The 27,296-nt window shown below is 50.0% G+C and overlaps 1 protein-coding gene across 1 annotated transcript in view; it reads right to left on the reverse strand.

Moving 5' to 3' along the window:
- Positions 1-27,296, reverse strand: part of STXBP2 (syntaxin binding protein 2) — a 290,447-nt gene that overhangs the window by 109,609 nt on the left and 153,542 nt on the right. The window contains exon 8 of the mRNA XM_085654395.1: positions 2,645-2,729. Within this exon, the coding sequence (XP_085510521.1) occupies positions 2,645-2,729 (85 nt within the window). The remainder of the gene's footprint in view (positions 1-2,644; positions 2,730-27,296) is intronic.

Genomic DNA, 27,296 nt, shown 5'->3' on the forward strand with positions numbered 1-27,296 from the left:
TCGTTGTGCTCCGGAGATAAGCACAAGTTGCACACTTCGTGCGAGTCGGTGTGCGGGAACTTCGCTTGGCACCAAGGGCAGAATTTGAATGGAGTCCGTTTCATCGACTGCCAGGCGGACCATCGCGGGTAGGCTCGATGGTCTTCCACGAGTTTCCCGATCGAAAAGAGTTCTTTGTATTAAATATGATACATGGAGAAGGGAAATACGCAATCGGAAACAATACCGTTGAGGGTGGGTGGATTGCGCACCGAGGGGAACCCGAGAAACAGTGTCGAACCGGAGTGCAGCAATTCTCGTCCGAACCCAATGGCGTAAAAAAAACAATCCAACAATAGAGTCAATGCCCATGCGCACTATCACCGAAAGAAGGTTTCACCTACCTCGTGACTGGAAAGGCTTCTTCGAAGAAAAACAACTTGCAAACATCCAGGCCCTACACTAGATGATCTACAGCTCACATGCCGCGACCATTACTTTTCCCAGTAAACCCATCTTTGTTAGCCTCAGAAGCCTTGCGACCTCACCGCTACCACCAGAATGATCTGCTCTCAGGTTATGTCTGAGCCAACTTTAAGTCACCACCTGGCCCGTACTGCATTTGATGCAATGGTTGCAAAAGTCACCTGCACCAATTACCTATCATAATTATACACATGATCTTTTTGCATGGGTCACTTGTCTTATATCAGTTTTGCCTCCGAGTGACCTACACGTATTTATTTTTAGAGAAGAAGTCTTCAATCTGTGGAGCACGACCCCCAGGGGGGCCGTGGAGTCAGGGGGTGCACGTTCCCCAGCCTTATTGTCGGCACACAAAGGATTTATGAAAATCAGTTCCCCTACTTTTTGGGGGAAAAAAATCATCCTGGGACCTGGAGCGTCAGTCGGGGAGTGTCTTGTGCTGTGAAACCGAAGCTGAGCGGACATCTTAACAAGCCAGTAGAACATGAGTGCCCCGTTAACGTTTACCATTTGAGTGACCTGTAAACTTTTAGCATTTGAGCACTTGAACCCAAATGTTTTAGATTTGAGTAACCTCTATCTGTTTAGCATTTGAGTAATCAGCGCCTCGTTTGCATTCAAATCTGGTGCACCCCGTCTGCATGCGGAACGAGAGTGCACCCCGTCTGCATGCGGAACGAGAGTGCACCCCGTCTGCATGCGGAACGAGAGTGCACCCCGTCTGCATGCGGAACGAGAGTGCACCCCGTCTGCATGCGGAACGAGAGTGCACCCCGTCTGCATGCGGAACGAGAGTGCACCCCGTCTGCATGCGGAACGAGAGTGCACCCCGTCTGCATGCGGAACGAGAGTGCACCCCGTCTGCATGCGGAACGAGAGTGCACCCCGTCTGCATGCGGAACGAGAGTGCACCCCGTCTGCATGCGGAACGAGAGTGCACCCCGTCTGCATGCGGAACGAGAGTGCACCCCGTCTGCATGCGGAACGAGAGTGCACCCCGTCTGCATGCGGAACGAGAGTGCACCCCGTCTGCATGCGGAACGAGAGTGCACCCCGTCTGCATGCGGAACGAGAGTGCACCCCGTCTGCATTCGGAACGAGAGTGCACCCCGTCTGCATTCGGAACGAGAGTGCACCCCGTCTGCATTCGGAACGAGAGTGCACCCCGTCTGCATTCGGAACGAGAGTGCACCCCGTCTGCATTCGGAACGAGAGTGCACCCCGTCTGCATTCGGAACGAGAGTGCACCCCGTCTGCATTCGGAACGAGAGTGCACCCCGTCTGCATTCGGAACGAGAGTGCACCCCGTCTGCATTCGGAACGAGAGTGCACCCCGTCTGCATTCGGAACGAGAGTGCACCCCGTCTGCATTCGGAACGAGAGTGCACCCCGTCTGCATTCGGAACGAGAGTGCACCCCGTCTGCATTCGGAACGAGAGTGCACCCCGTCTGCATTCGGAACGAGAGTGCACCCCGTCTGCATTCGGAACGAGAGTGCACCCCGTCTGCATTCGGAACGAGAGTGCACCCCGTCTGCATTCGGAACGAGAGTGCACCCCGTCTGCATTCGGAACGAGAGTGCACCCCGTCTGCATTCGGAACGAGAGTGCACCCCGTCTGCATTCGGAACGAGAGTGCACCCCGTCTGCATTCGGAACGAGAGTGCACCCCGTCTGCATTCGGAACGAGAGTGCACCCAGTATGCATTCGGATCGAGTGAACCCAGTATGCATTCGGATCGAGTGAACCCAGTTTGCATTCGGATCGAGTGAACCCAGTTTGCATTCGGATCGAGTGAACCCAGTTTGCATTCAGTTGAGTGAACCCAGTTTGCATTTGAATCGAGTGAACCCAGTTTGCATTCGAATCAACAGTCGCAATCAAATCAATTTCCATCATTTTGCATTCGAGTCAACCGCATCAGTTTTGCATTCGAGTCAACCGCTCCCGTTCTGCATTCGAGCCAACCACACCCGTCAATCTCACTTGGTTTGCTTTAGTCGCAATCAAATCAATTGCCACCATTTTGTATTAGAGTCAACTGTACCAGTTTTGCATCTGAGTCAACTGCAGTCGTTGTGCATTCCAGTCATGTAAACCAGTTTGACATTAGAATCTCTTGTATTGTCAGGGTGGGGCGATGGGGATTTTAGCGAAGTCTGACATTGATACTACTCACCTCTCCCATCGTGGGGTTGTCTGCTTTGAAAGCATTCAGGCGCTCCAGGACCATATGAGCCAAGACAGAGTTATCTTCATTACCCCTGTAGTGAAATTAACCGAAGCGTTAGATACCACCAAATGTAAACATTAGAACAAGTAATACAGAGATGATGCGGGAGCATCCACACAAAGGTGTACATTCAAATGCACTTTATGTGTATACAAAGGATAAAATAGTCAATATACAAAATACTTCTTCATATGTATGCAAACATGTAAAGATATAAACTGATATACAGTGTCAATTAAATGTTTAATAAACGGTGAACAAAATAAAAATATAATTCAAAACATAAGCATACAAAGTGCACTTATTAATAAATATATGTCTGAAAATGCATGCACACTTAAATTAGTTCTATACTGTAACAGACTCAGAAGAAAATGGCAAGTAGACATCAACACAGACTTGTTATTTGCCCTTTTCCATCCTTATTGTTTGTATGTTAGAAAGCCAGTCCTTTACTAGTGCCAAAACACTAGCTCCTTTTCTTTGCCCAATGCATAAATAAGTACACAAAAGACATTGTCAAAATGACCCCCCTTCCATTTCCTCAGTTGCTGACCGACCGCCTACTCCTCTCTTTATCCTTAAGGAACTGGATACCCTTTATTGTCAGACAAAATGAATTGAAGCCTAAGAGCATAGACGGACATCCACTGAAAAACTTTAACAAGGATGTAACCGGTTTTCAGTAAATGTTATGGCTTTCCAAAATCTTAGGATGTCTCTGGTAAAATAAGTGAGACAAGACAGATGAGCATAGTGCTATTTTGACCTTACTGGGCTGTAATGATCATATCAGCGATTGGTTGGTTAACTGCAAAGTACTGAGATGTTGTTTGTACTGCAAGATTGATGTACATTTTGGGAAAGTAAGGAAGATGATGTTTAAATAAATGATCCGGATTTAGGACAAAGGATTTCAGCTGCAGCAGTAAATAGTGGACAGTAAATATAAAAATAAAACACTTGTCGGTATGAAAAATGAAAAATATATTCTAAGAGAAACTGGTATACAGGAAAATGGAATACCCTGATGGGCAGCCTTGGCTCACATTTATAATGATCCTCATGGCTCACCACTGCAGCAGTGATGATAACCAGACCCTTTAAGAGCCATAAATGCGGATAACGAAAAGATCCCAAAGGAACGCTTGCAAATCGCCCAATCACTGGCGATCACTCTGGGTAGCATTCAAAACCATTGTTTGTCGACTGTGCCACAGCAGATTAGACCCTGCCATTTGCTAATCGACTTTGTTCCTGCCCCAATAGAAAAGTCTAGCCCCTACTGCCAAGCCAAGTCCTCTCTGATACGGAACTCAAGCAACGCAAGACAGGTTTCAGCCTTGTTGGGCCTCTTCTGTTTGGTGCAGCTTGGTTTCCATGGCACAGTGAGCGCGGGACCCACGTCTGGGCATACACTTGACCACTTAGGGTGTCTTAAACACACAGAGTGATGAAGGAATGCTTGTAAACAGATTAACCACTGGCAATCATCGGGGTAGCATTCCAGGCATTGCTGTGACCACTATGCCACCTCAGATTAGACCAAGGCATATGCATGTCAGCCTTGATCCTGCTCCAATAGGAACTGTCAAGCCCTCTCTGAACTGCAACACAAACAACCCAAGACCTTGCTTGGCAGTTTGGGCGGTGCTGTTCCTATTAGAGCAGGGCGAAGATGGATTTGTGTATTGATTGGTCCAGACTGGGGTGCCACACTGGGCAAAAACACTACTCTCCATCACTTTGTGTGTTACATTTACGTCCTTCTGCAACTTGGCCTAATGCGCATGGATTTATATGATGTTGAACCACTTTTAGCCAGAACACTCTCAAACTACCTTTGTAGCATGTAGTAGCAGCAAATGCATTTGAATTAAGATGATCAGATAACTGGGCCCAACTGTGGTAGTTATAGTGGTTTGCTCTTGGTGTCCTAGGGGCCATCATACTATAACTCTGCAAACTGAGCCAAGTACATACTTTCTGTACTTGACTGTCACGGTGGCAAGGGTGAGCAGTCAAGCGCTTTTCACAGAGGTAGCATTGGAGGCAGAGACTCAGACCTCAAACATTCCAAAAACGTACACAATAACTGTCTGTTCAACCCAGTGCTTGCCTTAATGAAAAACAAACATACTTTATTACAGAAAAACGAAATACTACACACAGTAATGGGGATTCAGCTACAAGGATCTACAAACACAATTACAGGGATTTAGTTAGGTATGACATGTGTCACATCATCTACAGAGGTATAAATAGTTGCTATGGTACCCACAATCTCTGCAGCGTCTTACTAGAGATAAAAGGCAATAGGTAAGAATCAGGCACAGGCGTGTTTCACTTACGAGGCTGTGCAAGGAACAAACATGTTTGGTAACCTGTAAGTCAGTGCATTCGGATCTTGATTAAAAGAGTTCACAGTGGCAATCGTTATTCTCCCTAATGAGCAGCCTTATCTTTTACAATCCAAGAACCAGTGTCTCAGTCTTCAGTTTCAGGCCGCTGGGACGCTCACTGATACAGAGGTTGGTGATGTGCTCTTCTAAAGTGCACTGCCCGCGTCTCCATTGGGTGTAGATCCGTAGGCAGCGGCCCTGCCTCTTGGAGACTGGAACGAACAGCAAAGCATGTTTTGGCAGTGACTGCTAGTCTTCGACAGCTGAAGCTTCCGTGTTTTTGTGGGAATCTTTTGCTTCAGTACAGGTATAGGGTCTTGCAGGCCACACAGCACGTCAGGGATGTGGCTGAACAAGTTCCTCTGATCATGCAGCAGTGATGCATGCTGTTGTTGAGATATCGATGCTTTCTGCAGTTTGCCACATGAACCAAGCAGAGAGGCCATGTGACACCCTCACAGCTTGGGTCAGTCATGTTAATGCTTCAGGACAGATCTGGGTGCTCCACACGCAGGAACACGGCTGGGCTTCTACTCCTAGACAGTCTCTCCTCCTGCAGGGGTCAGCCATTTTTCTACATACTTTGAGCCGTGCTCTCCATGCCACTGGAGACAAGCTCTCCTGGCTGATGAGGGGTGAAACCCCGAAACTGGTCCTAGGATGCTTGTGTCCAGTCCAGGGAGGACCTGGCTTAACAGTTCGGGCTGGCGTTCCCATAGGACGCAGGGTCAAGACTGATTTGCATATGACTGGGTTCAAAATGTAATGGCATGGTGAGCAAAAAAACAATGGATTTAGGCCCATATCTCTGCAATGGGGTGAATGTATGACATTGTTCTGCATTCTGTCCATCAATTGTTCTTTTTGTATTACTCTTGAGCAGGCAAGCAGGTTACTAGGCCGACACACAACTTCTCCAGCAGGTTGTGCACACTGCAGATGATGGCCCTCACCACTAAAAGACTGGAGTTTAGGCAAACACCAGTCTTGGATCACAGCAGCTCTTCAAGTACACTACGGAGCACTCCCTTCCTTTGGTCAAGAAAGGCACATAACTGAAACAAAGTGAGATCTTTTGGGTCCCACATGAAGACTCATTTCAAAGACGGGTATGTTGATCCACTGTCTAAAGTCCAGGAATCAGTGTATACATATCCTTTATGCATGATGATGGCTCTCACAGCAGGAGTATCCAAAACATGGGAACAAAGAACTCTGAAGATTCTGCATCTATCATAAGCCTTTCTGACATAAAAAACAGGAAAAGACAAAGGGCAGGACCAGTTTAGAAACTTCTTCACCCTTATCAACAAAATCTACTGTTTCACCCCCACTATCCCTAGCATCAACCAAATGACAGTGCTCAGGGAAGACTAATCAGCAACCCCCCACTAAAAAGGACCTCATGATAGTTTTAAGGTAAACCCTATCTACATCCTCCTACACTTTGATAGCTATGGTATCTATCTTTTGGAGTCAATACACTTCCATAATTTCTTCATTGGAAACAACCATTACAATGCAGCCACAACCACAACATACCATTACCACACAGGAGTCATTACCACACAAATTTTACAATTAATACGCACTTATCACGCATGCCTTTACAACACATTTTGTTGAAAAGGCATGAATGGTAAGGGCTATGCGTGGGAAAGGTTTCACAAGTAAATGTAAGATATATATATATATATATATATATATATATATATACATATATATATACACATATACATGTATATATATCTCCCCTCACATGGTAACTTCACCAACCCATGATATGGCGGCACCAAGCACGGAAGGATTTCAAAGCAGTTCTTTCATGCAAACTTGATTTTTTATTATTATAATAAGCCTTTGACAAGTTCATCATATGCAAAATACAAAGGAAAAAAAAAAGGTGCTCTGGGCCAACGTATTTCGACGTGATGCCTTTTACTGGGCCTATGCTACAGTCATCTCGGATATTGTTCTTTTTGCAGTACTACATTGATTTTATCGAACTTTGAAACACCAGAACGTTTTGCATTTCACAAGGCAACCCACTTCAACCTCCATTTTATTTCTTTGCCAAAAGACATTGTCCTTACATAATGCATCCCATCAACCATATACAACATGCAGTTCCTCCTAGCTTCTTTTTTAGGTTTCGCCTAGCGACGCATCACATGCGCTGCTCGCCTTGGTGAGATCTATTGTTGTGGGTTTTCCGTCCGAAGGGAGACAGAAGACGTGTACGCGTCGGACACGAGAGGTGCACGCGTCGGACACGAGAGGTGCACGCGTGGCGGCTCTTCTCGCGCTTTCACTTTTGCGCGCTCGATCTAAGCCATGTTTAGGTCTCAGTGAGCGCTTTCTACGTAGCGAGGAGACGTTAATGATAGAGCTCTTGAGGCAGGGAAGGTGCTCATTGTAATTAGCAGACACCCACAATTCTTCAAGATGAAACAAGTATAGGTATCAACAACCGAGCAATGGGAAGTCTGCGGGGTCGTGAAGCCTGAATATCCTCGGATTAGTGCAAACCCGATATTTCAGCTACTGCTAGCTCTATCCTATCGAGTGTGATAGCGCAATAAACACTTTTAATACGGAGCCTCAGCTGGTTTCGTTATGCTTCTGCCATTAACCGGTAAAAAAAGCAGCGTGAGCTGGATGACACAGGGGGCCTTGCACGTGCATGTCAGTCTGATTGGACTGCTGCTAACTGTGCACCAAATTTACTCCGCTGTCTGGAGCCAAGTAACCAAGTTTAGTGATGGACGTAGCTGAGAACGAAAAATGAGCGGGTAATGAGTCCAGTTATCCAAGTTCTTTGGCAAAGCAAATTAAATTAATGCACCGTTTTGTAAATCAATTCACGCGTGAAAACGAGCACATGCCCTATCTGATTCGAAAGCAAAATCCTTTTGAAAATCACAACAAATTAATGCGAGTCAGAATTTTTAAATCTACATCTAAAGTAGAAATGCCTTTTTTTTTTTTTTTAAAGCGGACAATCTTATTTTACACCACCAACCAATGCTCTTGTTCTGGTCGAACCAGACGCTATAAAGGTCCCGTCAGAATGGTCACGGGCATGGTGTTAAAGCTAGTAACTGTCCCAATGCCATGAGGGGGAATTGCATCCTGTTCAGATTTTTCCTTTAATTGCTTTCAGCACGCTGGGACTTTTAAAGTTACTTTTCATTCTTTATGCCTGGGTCTACAAAGCCCAGTAGTTGTAATGCCACTTAGTGGAAAATCAGACCAAAAGTCTTGCTTGTGACATGAAGCCAGCAGCCAGTAATGATGCATAATATCTAATTAAGCCTGGGCACTTGAAATCACATGCTTAAAAATGTATATTGTTCGGAAATTCAAATGAACCCATTATAAAATGTTTAGAAGTACATGTGTCATGTTACAGGTGTTTGTATAACACTGTCTTCAGAAATAACTTGTCCCCTCGCCTATATATAGACAATTGTCTGCAGTTGTGACCGTTCCAGCTGAGTTAACTCCCTGGAAGAGAATTATGTTGATTGGAATATAGTAAAAAGCCTCTGGTGAATAGTTTTGTGCAGAATTTATCCAGAATAGCAGTCAATATCACTGCTTTTAAACCAGAATTTTACTTTTCATATCAAATATTCAGCTGATATGTTGTCAGGAGTGGCCTAGCAGTTAAAGCAGCAGTGGAAAAGGTATTCATAACAGTCCCATATTGTACAAAGTGCGAGTTGCGGTGAGCTCAACCATCTCTAGGAGGGTTTGGGGAGCCAGTTAAATGTGTGTCTACAAGATAACGGAGTGTGGTCTCTCAATAAAAGCAGATCCCTGATTTTCAGTATTTAAGGAGTTGTTCCCATATCCCATATAGTTAGTCTCTCCTTGGTTGTTTTGATTCCGATGAAGATGCTCCGGTTCAGTAAGGGCGGATCAACGACTTCCCTTAGTATGATATAGCCCATAGTCTTCACAATTACTCATGGTGTCTGGCTTTGCAAAATGTACACATTTAATAGGTTTACATGATCCTGAACGCTTGTGATGAACCACTAAATATGTGCTGTCAAAAAACCTGCTTGGGAACTTCAGGGCAACCCCTGGTTACTGGGCCACAAACCTGGAGTTTGGGGATTTTTACCACTGATGTCCAAAGGCCGACCTACTATGGTACTACAAACTGGGTGGCAAGTACATACACCCTTTCCTGTATGTAATTCTAGGGTAATGAGGGTGAGCAGTCCAAGGTTTATCAGGGGTGGAGTGTGGGAGTAGAGACGTAGAACTCCAACAGTTTAACAAAAGACATGATTAGTACTGTCCATCCCAGTGCTTTCCTTTGCAAAAACAATACTTTCATCAGATACTAAAACTTAATTGGCCAGGCTACAGACAGATGCACACTTCTCCAGTAAGATGTACAGCTTTCAGGTGATGTCCCCTCATCCCTGGTAGACTAGTTATGCAGTCCTCCAAATACTCTGTAGAGCACTCCCTAAAATGCTCAGTGAAGAACTTGCATCTGGAACCAACTGGGCTAAATTGGGTCACACTTTTATACACATTTACGAGACAGGGCACTTGGATCCCATTTTCAATGCCCAATAACTTCTTTGGAGTGGTTCATTTTTACACTTCACTTTTTGGTCTTGCCTAAGCAGCGCAAAGCCTGTCTTTTGAGCTCTTTTGTTTTCTATCAGTGGGCTTAGAGATTGCCCGTTGCTTACTATTGGTTGGTTTCATTGTCCCTCTCATTTGCTTGCTTCTTATTGGTCAGTTGTCATAGGAGCATTAATGCATTACTTGTGTCTTCCACTGCTTATTTTATATAGGCACTACTTTTATTCTTAGTGTTTAGGTACTCTACTAGAGTGCATCTTTTTCAGTTGGCTCCCTCATGTACTTCTCTACCCTCTGTTGTCAATTTTCTTGCCCCCACATGCCCTTCCTGTTTCTTTTCGATTGTTGCTTACCCCTCACCGGCCCTTCTTCTTCCCAGCCCCACCTTAACAATAAACAAGCATTTGCAATGCAATAGGTCTCGCATTTCCACGAGTTTGATCTATGGGCATTGTAAATGAAAATGCCTTTTATTTTATGTTTTGGTTTTTAAAACGTAAATAAAGGCATTGTCATTTCCAATGCCAATAGCTTAAAGTTGCGTAAATGCGAGACCTATTGCATTGCAAATGCTTGTTTTGAGTTGCAATTCTTTATTAACATGTCTTATAGGTGTACAACTTAGGGTAGAAAGATATACCATTGCCATACAGTATAATGTCCAGTAAACGGGGTATAACGAGGACCTCGGTTGCATGTGTGAATCATATATCAGAGGGGAACATGTGGGGGGGGTAAAGGGCGTGTATGTGGGTAAACCGGAGAGGAGTATGGGACGGCAGTGGGGTCTGATGGCCGTGGCGTCGGTGGAAGGTCGGGAGCAGAGTTGGCCCTTGGGGCAAGAGAGTGCTGGACTTGAGATGTGTTGCTGCCCATATTTGGAGATGTATAGACAAGTATATGTAGAGCTAGAGATGGGGGTTAGTGCATTAGAGTATGAGAGGGATGAGGTGGTTCAGACCCCTGTGGGTCCCTCGATAATATTGGCGGGGAAGAGTATGCTGAGGTCCGGAGTGGGGTAGGCTGTAGAGGGTTGGGGGGGGGGGGGGGGGAGGGGGGAAAGGAGGTGGACATACTGGAGGGAGGGAAACAGGTGGGGGGGATCACGAAAATGCGTGATGTCTACTGCAGTCTCTCTCTGCAGTACTCGTGCGATATAAGATTGGTTTCCTGTGGGGCTGCGGCACCAGGGCCAAAGGGGATGGGGGTGGGAGGGAGAGGGTGGGGAGAGGTGGCAGGAGGGCGAATGTAGAGATAGGTATAGGTGTAAAGGAGATGGAAATGTAAAAGAGGTGCAGGGGGGAAAGGAAAAGGGGATGTAGCGCATTGCATTAAAAAAAGGGGGGCGTGGTCTGCGACCAGAGAAAATGGCCGCAGCTTAAGAGGGCTCCCGCCGGCCCCGATAATTCTGGCACTAATCCGGACGTCTGTGGGACGTACGTGGGGACGGAGGCGCTGCATTGCCTTCGGCGACCTCTGCCGAGATCTGGGAGTGGAATAAGCCAGCGCAACCGCCGGAGGCCGAGGGGCGGAGTGGCGGACTGGACCCGGCGATGAAGCCGGGATACACAGTGATTGCCGCAGACCAGAGTTGATGCGAAGACTGCAGCGGTCGGCGCGCGGCTCGGGGACGGTGCCGCTCACTTCTAGCGGGCGGCAATAAAGGTGCAGGTGGGGCCGATCAGCTCGCCCCCGTAGTAGCGTAGAGACACTGGCGGTGATCCGGGCGGCTACGGGCCTGTCGATTCAAGGTACCGCAGTGTGGCAGCAAGAGTGCCCTGAGCAAATATCAAGCTTGGCCCCATAGCGCGCAGTAAATTTCGGCAGGCTGGGGCGGACCTTCGCGACACCCACCCCGTGCAGAGAAGGCCCCGTGCAGAGGAGAGACTGTCCCCGTGAGGCTGAGGCTTGGCGAGGAGTGGTCAGCCGGCTGAACAGCAAAAGGAGATCACACTCCATGACGTGATAGCCACTCTGCAGCAAATGCAAGCCTCCATCGGCACCATTTCTTGTGACATGACGCTGCTTAGGGCTGATATCTCTAAAATGGGTACGAGGATGGCGGAAGTCGAGGCCACAACAGCAGTCCTCTCAACCGACACGAAGACCCTGCAGCGACAGGTGCGCCATCTTGAACTAGCCAACAAGCAGATGGCGGAAAAACTCGACGACCAAGAAGGGCGCGCTAGGCGAAACAACGTTTGCTTAGTGGGTGTGCCGGAGAGTGGATCTGTTTGTGGAAGAGTTGATCCAGGACCAACTACAGCCCCACAGACTTCAAATTCTTCTCAGTGAAGAGGGCCCACCGTGTACCGGGCGGTCGGCCTAGGCCGGGGGCTCCCCCGCGGCCCATTCTGGCGCGAATATTCAACTTCAGGGACAGAGATGCGATCCTACAAGCGGCCCGTGTGGGACCACCGCTTCGGGTAGATAACAGTGTGATAACCCTCTACCCGGACTATACAGCCGCAGTCACGAAACAGTGGCGCAACTTCACAGAAGTTAAACGAGAACTCCGCAACAGAGAACTAACATATTCCATGCTCTACCCAGCAAAGCTAAGAGTAGAAGCAGAAGGCAAAAGTTGGTTCTTTGCAACTCCAGAGGAGGCGCAGGACAGGCTGGAGGGCTGGCGACCGACGAGGGGGAGCGACGCACGGGAGGCAAGAGGACAACGGCGGCCCAGGCAGCCGGCCCAACACGAAGGGAGGGAAGAAACGACAGGACCGACCGCCGGGACCGGGACTGGAAGTGACGTGGAGTGATAAGCTGAAAGCGCCGCCTCCAGACCTAGGGGCATGGTCGGAGCACTATGGACTTGAGGAGACTAGCCACTACTCCGTGCCGGGGCCCAGATGCTGGCCCACAGAGATGCTGCCGAGAGGCGGACTGAGAACTGCACCGACGGATTATTGAGGCGGGGACTGAGATTGCCTCCAAGTGGTGATGTATAATTATGGGGCCCCAGGGGTGAAAAGATACCAGATACAGTTCGCACACCACAGACTCAAAGACCTTATATGGGGGGTGCTCGGTGGGTCGCAGGGGACTCTCCCCCCTACACGTAGGTACATGGTTATGGGATTTAAGCGCTCTGCTGTGTTGGGGAGGCGGGTAGTTCCACATCCGCTAGGCAGGGTGGGGGGTGGAGGCACGGGATCAGTTTATGTTAGAGTTTTTAGTTTTAGTGGCGACCCTCTTAATTCAAAGATGCGACGAAGAATGTTATAGACTGTAGCATGACAGACAAGTCTGAAGTAACACGAGACAAAGTTCTCGTAACAAATCATGATGGCAGGCACAAACCAAGGCGACAGAAATAACGCCTCGTGCGCACAAGACAGTCAAAAGCAGGGCACCCCATTCACTGTGATGTCATGGAACGTAAATGGATCAGGAGTAAAAATTAAACGGGGACTGGTGCTACAATATCTTCGGCGGAAGAACCCAGCGGTGGCACTCCTTCAGGAGTCGCACTTGCAGGGAACGACAGTTAAATCCCTGGATCGATGGGGCTTCAGAATGGCAGTACACTCCGAATTCACCTCTGGGTCTAGAGGGGTAGGAGTCCTTCTTAATAAACGCTTCCTTTTGACTGTAACTGCAACACACAGGGATGATCAGGGCAGATTCGCGGCGATCACGGGCCAATGGGATGGTAGAATATACAATATAGTGTCAGTATACATACCCCCGACGCTACACCAGACTGCCTTTTCGGATCTCAGGAAATTCCTGCTTTCCCTTCCCGGTGGGGAGCTCATTCTTGGTGGTGATTTCAATGCCATCATGGATGCGGCTATAGACCGGCAGCCTCCCAGAGATTACAGTGGTCCAACCTGTAGACTACAGGAATTTGTAGAAGCGCTCGGATTACTAGATACATGGAGGACTAGGCACCCGAGCGAAAAGGAATACACATTCCACTCTGGAGTACATCACAGTCTCTCTAGATTGGACTACATCTTTACATTAGCAACAGGGATACTAGTTATGACGGACGTTAGACACTTGCCTAGGGGCATTTCAGACCCCTCCCCGGTTCTCATCGCTTATACCCCGCAGACTGTTCCCCATCAGGCCAGGGCACCTTAAGAACCGTAAAATAAGGAAAGGCCTCCTTAAGATGACGAAATGTTATTTTAAGGAAAACTTATGTTCAGTACCCTCATCGATCACTTTTTGGGAGGCATATAAGACAGTGCTCCGTGGGCAGGCCATTTCGTTGATAGTGGGACAAAAGAGAGACCACCAGAAACACATCGACGACCTAGAGGTAAAGATCTCGCGGGCGGAGGCGGCCCAGGTAGCAGACACTACTGATGAGACGACACACAATTTACACTTGGCACAGCAAGAATATAGGGCATACACGCGCGAAGAGGCTATAGATAGACTGACGAAGACGCAACATGTAATCTACGAGCAGGGAGATAAGGCAGGCCGACTACTGACCTGGTTGGGAAAGAAAGAAAGAGCGAGTAACTGGATAACCCAGATAAGGGCAGGAGACGGAGCTTTAGTGACTGCTCCGCAGCAAATTACTAAAGCACTGGCGCAACACTACAGGGCAATCTATACACCAATAGCTACTGCGACGGAGGAAGAGCACTTTGCGTTCCTGCGGGATATATGCATGCCCTCACTTGACGACGACGCCATATCTGCCCTTGAGGCGGATATTACACCAGAGGAACTTACACAAGCCATTAGGGCACTACACACGGGAAAGGCGCTGGGACCCAATGGAATTCCAGTAGAATTCTTCAAATTGGCAGCCCGTCAGCTGGCGTCGCATCTCCTGGCCATGTACACTGAAAGCTTAGGTAAGGGGATTCTACCCAAAGATCAACGGCTCGCCACTATAGTTACCATACATAAGTCCGGAAAGCCGGCGCACAAATGCGCATCTTACAGGCCGATTTCCCTCCTCAATGCAGAGGCAAAAATACTTCAGAAGATACTGGCAACAAGGCTGCAACCGCATCTCTCTGCAATAATCCATCCAGACCAGTCTGGATTTATGCCCCACCGCAACACAGCGTTAAATATTAGAAGGCTGCATGGAGTAATAGAGTGCAGATCAATTATAGACGAGGAAGCAGCCATACTCATTAGATGCGAGAATGGCTTTTGACCTTGTGGAGTGGCCTTTTCTCTTCGCAGTCCTTAAGCGTATGGGGTTTGGGCCAAAATTCTGTGCATGGATCCGTCTATTGTATACGCAGTCGGTGGCGCAGGTTGTAGTTAATGGCCATTTATCGGATGAGTTCCCATTGGGCAGAGGGACGAGGCAGGGGTGTCCACTGTCACCACTCCTCTTCACAGTGGTACTGGAGCTCCTTGCGGCATGGATTAGGCAAGATCTTACAATACAGGGGTTGCGATGGGCCAGAGGATGGGAGGATCGTATTTCGCTTTATGGGGATGATATTTTACTATACTTAACGTCCCCAGCATGGTCCATCAACTGTCTTCTGGATATATGTGCCGCGTATGGGCAGATGTCAGGGTATACTATCAATTGGGAAAAGTCACTGCTGTATATCCTACACAGCCCCCCACTGCGGCTCCCAAGAGGGTGCACACTTCAAATAGTCACAGACGGGTTTAAGTACCTAGGGATCTTTATTACGCATAACCACGCGCTATTCATGGAAAAAAACCTGACCCAACCCTTGGTGCGATTTAAAAAAGATGTTAAGCATTGGCGTACGCTACCCTTGACACTTCTAGGGCGAGCAGCCCTATTTAAAATGATGGAGCTTCCCCAGGTTTTTGTACGCACTACAGAATACACCATTCTCTGTCCCGGATGCGTATTTCACAGCAGTCAATGCGGAAGTGACGTCGCTGCTCTGGGATGGGAAAGCACCTCGAATAGCATTACATACACTTACCAGAAGCTGGTATGATGGCGGGATCGCTCTTCCGGACCTCAAGGTCTATTACTGGGCTTCCCAATTAGTCGCAATCAACCAATGGCTGCACGTCCCCACGACGACCCCGCATTCAGATTAGATAGACACCTCTTAGAGTCGTCAGGGTTAATGGGTGCCCTATACAATAAAAGGAAGCAACGCAACATTACGGGGCCGACACGACACACACTAAGAGTATGGTTTGAGGCACAACGGACACTGGGTTGGGACGATGTTGTCACACTGGCGACGCCATTATGGGATACAAAGCGACTTGGAATGCTAGGTAGGACCAAGGGATTTCGTAGCTGGGACCTAATAGGCATTTCCAAAGTGGGGGACTTGTGGCAGAGGGGTGGAGTGGTTGCCTTTGCTCATCTTCAGGCCACATATGGCATGGCCCAGACAGAATTCTTTCGCTACATGCAGGTCAGGCATGCACTACAGTCTCTAATACCACCAGATACAAGGCCCGAAAAGTCCTCCCCGCTGGAGGATCGGCTCCTAACGGACCACCTCCACAAAAAGGCAATCACACTGACATACAGGAAAATAGTCAATAACCGCAAAGACCCCATGGTAGCGCTGAAGGCTGTGTGGGAACACGAACTGGGAGATATTGATGAGGCAGACTGGCGGGAGGCATTAACATCCCCCAGAGAAGTTGCAATCCCATCAAGACTGCGGCTAGTCCAATTGAAAATCCTGCACCGCACATATTACACTAGGATACTCCTACACAAAATACATCGAGCGGACACACCGCTCTTTCTTCGGCAGTGCGGGGAGGATGGCACGTTCTACCACACTATCTGGCTATGCCCCAAAATAATGCAGTACTGGATGGCAGTAATGCGGACGCTGTCCCAGGTCACACATGTCGACACACTCCCAAGCCCGAGGTGTTGCCTGCTCAATATTTGGGAACCAACGGATCTAAATGCGATGGCTCAGGATTGGGTAACTTTGGGCATGACAATAGCCAAATGTAACACAGCGCTGGGGGATCCAGAAATAGTCCCACACTTGCTCAATGGTGCAAAGACATGGACATGGCAATGATGGCGGAAAAGTCAGTGTACGTCCACCGGGGATGTCCGAAAAAATGGGAAAAGGTCTGGGGAGGCTGGAACATCTACCGAGGCAATATCTGTGAGCCCCCTCCGTTGGACGAATCGGAGTCCGATGCCAGTATATCAACAGTTTAGGGTGGGCACACGCACAATAGATGTATGTAGAGGGACTGCAAAGATGCTAGAGCTGGAACTAGGGGGTGTGCACTATGAGGCGTACAGCAATGATTAACTAGATGCCGCAGTAATTGTGTCCGCATGTCATGTGAAAGAAATACAGATGTCACACTTTGCAAAATGTTTAATAAAAAGTTTATCAAAAATAAAAAGGGGGGCAATTAAGTAAGAGGGGGTGAGTAGAGGGGTGGAGTGAGCTCTAATCATATGTTAAATACTGGGGGGGTTTTGGGGGAGGGAGGGGAGGCGGGATTGACATGTTGTATGAAGGGATGAAAGCGTTGTGTAGGGGGGGGGTGGCCCTGGTGAATGCACACATCTTGAGTCACATGGCACCTTCTCTGGCTCTCGGTGCCGCCGACGTTGGGGCCAGAGCTTCTATTGAGGTGGTCCCTTCGCCACTTCCCTCTATGCACAAAAGTTGGTGTCCAGGTCTGTGTAAACAGGTCCAACTGGTCCTGAAGACTATAGATGACCCGTTCAAAGGAGGCAGTGTGTGTCATAGCCACTAGCCAGGCCTCCTGCGATGCGGGGGGGGCTGGCGATCTCCATTGTCGCAGGATACAGTTCCAGGATACAGTTCTTGGCTGTGGCCAGCGCGGTGCGAAGGAGGTGGTGTTGAGGCCTGGAGAGTGCCATAGATCGTGCAGGAGGATGGTAGTTGGGGTGAGTGGTAGGCGAAGGGTCATGGTGGTGTTCAGGGTGCTACCTACATAGGACCAGAAGGGTTGTACCAATGGACATTCGCATATAATATGGGTTGTGTCGCAGCTTGTGGACGTGCACCTCCAACAGTTGGCATGAGGGAGCAGGCGGTGGTGTGAAAGCCAATCGTGCAGGGTCTTAAAGAGACAACATTTCAGTCTTACCTCCCTAGTGCCTTTGTCCAGGGCTTCTAAAACTCTGCCCATTCGTCATCCTCATAGGGAACCGACAGCCGCGTCCGCCATGTGGAACACAGGGCACGCGACGTGGGTTGTGTGAAGAGGTGGGATGTGAGCACCCCATAGAGTCCGGATGTCACCCCGCTGTGTATTACCCAAATATGGAGATAAGTTACCACCGCTGAGGTTGACAGGGACCAGGGGCGTGGTCCTAGGCATCTCCGCAAGCAGTGTTGCATTCGGATGGATTTCAAAGAATGTGATGCAGGGAGGTCGAATTCCTCTCTGAACTGCCCAAACGTTTTAAGGTCGCCATTGTGGAGGAGCTGGTCCAGGGTGTTAATACCCGCTGTTTCCCACAGGGGCCAAGACAGCTGCCGATTTTTGATGCGTATGTCCACATTTCCCCATATGGGGGCTTTTTCGTGGAAATGTGGGTGCTTTTTCAGCAGCGGTGCGCCCATTGCCAGGTTTTGTACATGGCTAATAGCACCGGATTTTCAGGGTCTTGTTGGCACTTCCCAGTCCCAAACAGAGGCCAGGAGCCTGCCTGTGGGCAGTAGATGCTGTTTGATGTGGACCATTGTGGCAAGTCTGGGATCTCTGGCTGTAAATACGCCAGGAAGTAGAGCTATAGGGCGAGTGCACAGTGTTCCACCGATGGGAGGCTTAGTCCACAGAAGAGCGGCGGGCCTTCAATTCTGACGCGGCCAAAAGGGGTCTCGATGATCCCCACACAAAGGATTTTAATTTGAAGTCAACCTGGCATAACTTGGCGTGGGGCGCCTGGAGAGGGCGCATACCGAGGGTGTAAATATATCACCATGCGAACTGCATCTACCCTGCCCCACATGGAGAGTCTCAGCATCTTCCATTTGTGAAGTCTCGTTGCATCGGAGTGAGTAAGGGGTTGAGGTTGTATGGGACCATCCCCTCCGTCCCTTTGTTAAGCAGTATACCTAGGTACCTAAAACACAAGGTTTGCCATTGGAAAGGGTAGCCATGCACGGTCGCTTTCGTGGTTCCGGCTGAGATGGGCCGGGCCTCGCTTTTGTCCCAGTTGATTTTGTAGCCAGAGAAGGATAAGAAGTTGTTTATAATCTGGAGCAAGGACGGTAGAGAGCGGTGTAGGTCTGTAAGGGTGAGCAGGATGTCATCCACGTATATAGTTTGGATTCCCCAACCGGGAGGTGGTTGCCTGAGACGCTAGCCCATATGCGTATGGCCGCCGCTAGGGGTTCCATGGCCAGGAGGAAAAGGAGTGGGGAGAGGGGGCAGCCCTGATGTGTTCCTCTGCGAATTGGGAACGGATCCGATATGAAGCCCCCACAGTTCACCTGTGCAGTCGGGTCGTTGTATAGCAGTCGCACCTTGGCTATGAACTGATCGCCCAGGCCAAAACGCTCCATCACTTGGAAAAGATAGGCCCACTCAATGCGATTGAACGCTTTTTCTACGTCGAGTGAGGGTGCCAGTGCATCAGTCTGAAGATCTTTGGCGAACCATAACGTGTGGGCTACCGTTTGCAGATGATTTCGGCAGGACCGCCGAGGTACGAATCCCACTTGGGTGTGGTGCACCAGAGAGGGGTGAACTTTTCAGAAGCGGGATGCCAAGACACTAGCTAAGATTTTGATGTCACAGTTCAGCAGGGATATGGCATGGTAACTGCCGCATAGCAGGGGATCTTTCCCCGGTTTGGGTAGGACTGCGATCACTGCTTTGTAAGAGAGGGGGCCTAAGGAGGACGTGCGCTCTGCCTCTTGGTAAGCATCGTTCAGTACGTCAGCTATTCATTATCCTGCCAATCGGTAGAATTCTGCCAGGAAGCAGTCGTCTCTGGGGCCTTATGGTAGGGTAGATTGACTATCGCTTGCGTGAACTCCTCTCTGCGTATGTCCCTCTCCAAGGGTTCCCTGCCCTTGTCCGATAGGCGAAGTAGTGCTGCTTCAGTGAAGGCGGTCATTTTGCCCACATCAGCTGGCACACCGCGGAGTGTACAGAGACTTGTAAAACAGGGCAAATTCGTTCATGATGTCCTGGGGCCGTGTGAGTGTTGTTCCTGCAGCTGACTGTATAGTCGGTATGGCCATGGCGGCTTCCCGCTGGCGAAGCTGCGCCGCCAGAAACCTCCTTGCTTTTCCCCCCGATCATAGTGTCTCCCTTTCATTCGCTGCAGGGCGAATTCGGCCTTGGAGGTGTAGACTCTATTGAGTGCCATGCGGGCCTGTTCCAGGGATTGGCGATGTCGTAGGGTGGGCTGTGCAGTGTGCAAGCTGGTATAGGACTTGATTTCCCGTTCTAAGGCAGTTTGTCGGTCGGTACGCTGCCTTTTGACCTGCGCTGCCAGCAACCTCCCTGCTTTTCCCCCCCGATCATAGTGTCTCCCTTTCATTCGCTGCAGGGCGAATTCGGCCTTGGAGGTGTAGACTCTATTGAGTGCCATGCGGGCCTGTTCCAGGGATTGGCGATGTCGTAGGGTGGGCTGTGCAGTGTGCAAGCTGGTATAGGACTTGATTTCCTGTTCTAAGGCAGTTTGTCGGTCGGTACGCTGCCTTTTGACCTGCGCTGCGTCTCTTATAAGTTGGTCTCCGATTGTGGCTTTGGCTGCGGCCCAGGGGGTTCTGCCCGAGTCCACAGACTGTCAGTTGGTGGTGAGGTAGTCTCGGAGGTGCGCCTGCAATTGAGATTTGCCTGCAGGGGTCCGGTGGCGCTGGGTATTCATGCGCCAAGGTTTGCAGCCCGGCCTGGCTAGCCCCATTTACAACGATAGGCCGACCGGGGAGTGATCAGACAGCGCCACCACCAGTATGATGGAATCTCAGACCAGCTGTACCACCCAATGGGAAATAAGGAAGTAATCTAGGCAGGAGAGCGTGCCGTGAGTTGGAGAGGTAAATGTGAATTCAGTGTCAGTCGGGTGGCAGAGGCACCAGTGGTCAGTCAGGCAAGTGTCTGTCAAGATCGCATCCATCAGAGCCCTTTCCATGGCATTTCCTCTGTCGATGGGTCCCGTTCTATTCAGAACTGCATCCCTCACAAAGTTCAAGTCCCCGCCGATAAGATATTGTGAGGCTGGATGGGGAAATATTAGATTACTTGGAACATACCAAGTTGCCCTTTCTATCTAACTCGCGCAGAGAGTTCCTTTCACTCCCCATTGAAAAAGATGGGATATTAGAAGCACTGTCAGGAATGAAGGCGAATAGCGCCCCAGGGATGGATGGCCTCACAGTTACCTTTTATAAGACCTTCATAGATTTATTACTCCCCCACCTTTCGGAGTTATTTGATGACGTGTGTTACGGGACAGATGCTGCAAACGATGAGGGAAGTTATTCTAGTTGCTATCCCCAAACCAGGTAAACCACGGGAGGAATGTGCATCGTATTGACCGCTTTTCCCTGTTGAACATGGACGCTAAACTGTTTGCGAAAATGTTGGCGCCTCGACTGACACTCCTGACCCCGGAACTGGTAGCCCCGGAACAGGCAGGATTTGTGCCGGATAGAAGCCTCACTTATAATCTGCGTACGGTCTTTGGCACAATACAACATGTGCGACACGACACAAAGGCTATTGCGGTCTTCTTGGATATGAAGAAGGCTTTCGACTCGGTCAAGTGGCCTTTTATGTGACAAGTGCTGACCAGAATGGGACTTGGCCCTGTCTTTTTACAACTCATAGGGGTGTTTTATAATGCCCCCATTGCGCGCATTAGGCTGGGGAACCTGGTCACTGAGCCCATTCCCATCGCCAGAGGTACCCGACAGGGTTGCCCCTTGTCACCGTTGCTATATGCTCTGGTTGCTGAGCCCTTGGCATGCGCGCTTAGGGAATACCACGGCCATAGAGGGGTACGATTATCTACCTACGAAATAGTGTTGTCAACGTACGCAGATGATACCCTCCTTTATGTGAGAAATCCCAAAAACAATCTCTCCCCGGTCTTGCGTGAGGTGGTACCCTATCCAAGACCACCCTCCGAGGCACCCTCATCTACAGACCCCCGGGACCACGCACACAATTCAGCGAAGACATCGCAGACTTCATCAGCCCGCACGCCCTGCCCTCCGCCGACTACATCCTCCTAGGGGACCTCAACTTCCACCTGGAGAACAACAACGACAGAAACACCACCGCCCTGCTGGACAACCTCGCCAACCTCGGACTCAAGCAACTGGTGAACACTCCCACCCACTACGCCGGTCACACGCTCGACCCAGTCTTCTCATCCAGCAAGCACATCTCCTTCAGCCACGCCACCGGACTCCACTGGACCAACCACAGCTGCGTCCACTTCAGCTTCAGAAAAATTACAACCCACCACCACCCGCAACAGGTTCCCCGCTGGAGCAAGATCACCGCCGAGCAGCTCACCGCCTCCCTCAGCCAGAACACTCCCACCAACACAACGGACCCCAACGAAGCAGCCAGCAACCTCACCAAGTGGCTGACCGCCTGCGCCAACGACCTCGCACCACTAAAGAACCCTCCCAGCAGACCCGGCAGCAAGAAAACCCCCTGGTTCACCGACGAACTCAAGGAATCCAAGAAGAACTGCCGCACCCTCGAGAAAGCCTGGCGGCTCGACCAGACCACAGACAACAGGACCGCCCTCAAGCACGCCACCCGCAAACACCATCAGCTTATCCGCGCCACCAAGAAATCGGCACTCAAAGAACAACTGGACAACAACGCCCACGACAGCAAGGAACTCTTCAGCATCGTCAAAGAGTTCTCCAACCCCAGCGCCGGAAACAACGACATCACGCCCTCGTAAGACCTCTGCAACTCACTCGTCGCCTTCTTCCACCGCAAGTTCACCGACATACACCACAGCTTCGAAGCACAGACCACGCACCCCATCACCGAACCAACGCCCGCCACCACCACCCTCTACAACTGGACCCCGATCAGCACCGAAGACACCACCCGCACGATGAACTCCATCCACTCCGGATCACCAACCGACCCCTGCCCACACCACGTCTTCAACAAAGCCGACGCCATCATCGCACCCCATCTCCGGGACATCATCAACTCCTCCTTCCACACCGCCACCTTCCCGGAGAGCTGGAAGCACGCCGAGCTTACCGCCCTCCTGAAGAAACCAACAGCGGACCCCACCGACCTTAAGAACTACCGTCCCATCTCGCTCCTTCCTTTTCCGGCCAAAGTCATCGAGAAGACCGTCAACAGACAGCTTGCCGCCTTCCTCGAGACGAACGAATCCCTCGACCCCTCGCAGTCCGTGTTTCGGGCCAACCACAGCACCGAGACCGCCCTTATCGCAGCCACCGACGACATCAGAACCCTGATCGACAACGGGGAAACAGCGGCCCTCATCCTCTTGGACCTCTCTGCGGCGTTCGACACCGTCTGCCACCGCACCCTAGTGAAGCGCCTCAGCAACATCGGAATCCGAGAGAAAGCACTGGAGTGGATCATCTCGTTCCTCGCCGGAAGAACCCAGAGAGTCCGCCTCCCCCGTTCAGATCCGAGGCCACCGAAGTCATCTGCGGCGTACCATAAGGATCTTCACTCAGTCCAACCCTCTTCAACATCTACATGAGCCCCCTCGCAGCCATCGCACGCCAACACAACCTCAACATCATCTCCTACGCCGACGACACCCAGCTGATCCTCTCCCTCACCAACGACCCCACCACCGCCAGAGCCAACCTACACGAAGGGATGAAAGACGTCGCCGACTGGATGAGGAACAGCCGCCTTAAACTGAACTCAGACAAGACGGAAGTCCTCATCCTGGGATCATCACCCTCCGCCTGGGACGACTCCTGGTGGCCCCCGGCCCGGGGCATCGCTCCCAAGCCAACGGACCAAGCATGCAACCTGGGCTTCATCCTGGACTCCTCCCTGTCGATGACCAGACAAGTCAACACCGTCTCATCTTCATGCTTCAACGCCCTGCGCATGCTCCGCAAGATCTTCAGATGGATCCCCACTGAAACCAGGAAGACCGTTACCCAGGCACTCGTCACCAGCCGACTGGACTACGGGAACACCCTCTACGCTGGAACCACAACCAAACTTCAAAAAAGACTCCAACGCATCCAGAACGCCTCCGCACGACTCATCCTGGACCTCCCCCGACACAGCCACATCACCGGACACCTGAGAGACCTGCACTGGCTCCCCGTCAGCAAGAGAATCACGTTCAGACTCCTCACCCACGCACACAAGGCTCTCCACGACCTGGGCCCCAAGTACCTCAACGACCGCATGACCTTCTACACGCCCACCCGCCAGCTACGATCGACCAGCCACGCCCTCGCCACCGTACCACGCATCCGCAGAGCCACCGCCGGAGGAAGATCCTTCTCCTACCTGGCAGCCAAGACCTGGAACTCCCTCCCCACCTACCTTCGGCGAACCCAGGACCATCTCTCCTTCAGAAAGCAGCTCAAGACCTGGCTGTTCGAGCAGTAACATACCCCCTCCCCCAGCGCCTTGAGACCCTCCCGGGTGAGTAGCGCGCTTTATAAATGCCATGATTGATTGATTGACTATGGTGCACTCTGGGTTGAAGGTCAATTGGACCAAATCCTTAGCCTTCCCGCTTACTCCGTCCACTTTGCAGTTTGAGATGGAGTACCCGCTGCGGTGGTCCGACGACTCGGTCAGGTACCTTGGCATCAGATTGCACACTGATTCGGAAATAGTTTTTCGAGAGAATTATGGGACTGCAGTGGCCAAGCTAGAGGACGACGTCGAAACATGGATTAGGCTACCGCTCTCGTTGATCGGCAGGGTCTCCATTATGAAGATGGTAGTGCTCCCTAGATTCCTCTTCCTATTTACAAACACACCAATAGTACTACCGCGCTCCTTCTTTGCCCGGCTAAACAAATAATTAGTGAGGCTAGTTTGGGCGGGCAAGCAAGCACGTGTCCAATGGCGGGTTCTCACTTTACCATATCACCTGGGGGGACTGGGTGCACCTGATCTAGAGCTGTATTACAGAGCGGCACAGGGTGCGCAAGCACATAGTTGGATCCATGGCGCAGATAACATTCCATACCTTAGGCTTGAGAGGCTGTTTGCTGACCCACTCCCCCTCCCTGCCGTCATAACCGGCGGATCCCAGACCAGGATTTTTGGACTCACTAAACTCGACCCGGCACGCCTGGCACAGCATACTACAACAACAAGCAGGAGCACTATTATATTCCCCGGAAATACCAATAGACTGGGCGGTCTGGCTGTCCCCCTGCAGGGACGGGGGATTGTTAGAGTGTTGCAAGCGCTTGGTATTCACAAAGTGGGAGACCTGTTTGTAGAAGGGGTTGCCAAAACATGGGACGAAGTTACGAACACTGCAGAAGCAACCACGTTACTCCAACGCTTTCAGTTCCACAGAATGCGCAGGGCACTCCGCCAACAGTTGGGGGACAACTTAAATGAACCCCCTGAGGTGCAAGAACTATCGTACCTCATCGAAACTAAGTCCCCCCGCAAACTTGTCTCCAATATTTATAAATTGGCAATGTCCCAGAGAGCTAACCAGTATACGAAGTCAAGGCTGGCCTGGCAACGTGACTTGGACATAGCAATTGACGATGCCATGTGGACCTACTGTTGCACTAACACGAAACATACATCTTTACACGGAAAACAGACTGATACATTTCAAATATATTAATAGAGTGTACTACACACCAGAGAGACCACACAGGTATGCCCTGAGAGAGGACGCAACCTGCGGCAGATGCCATTCAACTACAGCGGATTTCATACATGAAGCGTGGGGCGTATTCGGATTCTGGGAAAATATATTTTGTGTGATCAGTACTATAGCTGAGTTGGAGATCCCTCCTGATCCGGCGGTGGCTTTGCTGGGCTGCTCTAAAAAACTCCAGAAGGCAGCTCGTAGACTGGTGGACTTAGGCCTGCTGATGACAAAATGCAGAGTAGCAATGTGCTGGTTAAGGGGACCCTTACCCACGGTGACACAGTGGTCGCACGATGTCCTCTATTGTTGCACGCAGTCTGAGAGCTTCAGCGAACTGCTCCCACCGCAAAGCAGGCCGAACAACTTCTGGGGGCTATATACCACATACCTGAAAGGCAAGGGAGAGGAAGCAGCAGCGGCGGGAGTAGAAGTTGGACTCAATACCCCAGCTCCATAGAGGACGGGGCTAGGTTATGGACTAAGGTATACTCCACGTGCAGGGGAAAGCGCTGAGTTTGGATAGAGAGATTGGGTTGGAACAGTGGGCGGGAACTAGAGGGCAGACATGATGGTGGTGGGAGGGAGTCAGGTTGGATAAGTGACAAGTACAGAACTCCATCGTCTGGTTGTTGCGCTACAAATTAGAGTCCTGACAGCGATTGGCTGAACTGATACTTCTTTGTTTGGTTGTTAGTTAAAAGATTGTATTTTTTTAATATACATCTAAGACGCTGAAGCACGGCAGTCTCGCCTAGTATTCCTTCCAGAATTGCGACCCTTAAGAATTACGCTACCCGGCCTCTGGGATGTGGGCAAAATAGCCGTGTGATGAGCCTTATAAATAAACGCTGCCGGCCCCAGGGTTGTAGGCGAATGGCTGTGTATGTCAGTGACATCGCTCATAATTAAAATAAAAAAAAAATGATTGTGAGGCATCTATCTCCACCAGTAGACAATTCAGCTGGAGAAGGAACGATTTTTTCGCACCAGTCGGAGCATATACACAGCCCACGCAGATGTGATTGTCTCCCAGTTGTAGTTTGGCAGATACGTATCGTCCGTTCGGGTCTGTCCAAGTTTTTGTCACTGTAGCCAGGAGAGATTTGCAGAGGAGGATTGCTACTCCGCATTTGCGGGTGGCTCCTGCGCCTGAAGTGTCTCCGTCCTGTATGCTGCTGTGTATCGCCCGTCCCACCCAGTCCCTGCACAGCTTATCAGACTCTAAGACATCCAGATGTGTCTCCTGCAACAGCGCCACATCCGCTCGTTTGGATTGCAGGTCAGACAGTATTTTTTGCCGTTTAATATAATGTGTTAGGCCAGTGGTTCCCAAACGTTTTTGACCTTCTGCTCCCTTGACCCATTGGCCATTGCCTGTGGTTCCCCACTGTTGCATTTATTTTTAGGGTGGGGTGGATGTAAGCCCGGCTTCGGGAGTGCTTGCATTTTTCTCCCTGAAAATAATTGGGATGAAGCTGATGAAGGTATTATAATCATATATGCAGGTTGTTTCATATTACTAAGGCGGCGCCTCTAGTAAAATATTCCTAGTTGCACCTCTTTGCCCATGCCTTTTTTAGAGCGCGCACTCACACTTTTTTATCACACTTACAGTGCAAGAAAGCACACCTGTGCATGTAGGCCCCATTGCCAAAGTATTTCTACGCTTGAAGAATATTTGCAAGCCCTTCCATTTCTACCCATGTCATACGCACCAACACACCTGTCTCAGCAGGGTGACAACCACATACAGCTTTATTTTCGCTGTCTCCTCTCAAAATTTGCCTCCAAATCAATAAAATTAAAATCAATTCATCTGATTTTCTTTTTTTAA

This window comes from Triturus cristatus, chromosome 4_1 (genome assembly GCF_964204655.1).
Source record: "Triturus cristatus chromosome 4_1, aTriCri1.1, whole genome shotgun sequence".
Classification (NCBI taxonomy): domain Eukaryota; kingdom Metazoa; phylum Chordata; class Amphibia; order Caudata; family Salamandridae; genus Triturus; species Triturus cristatus.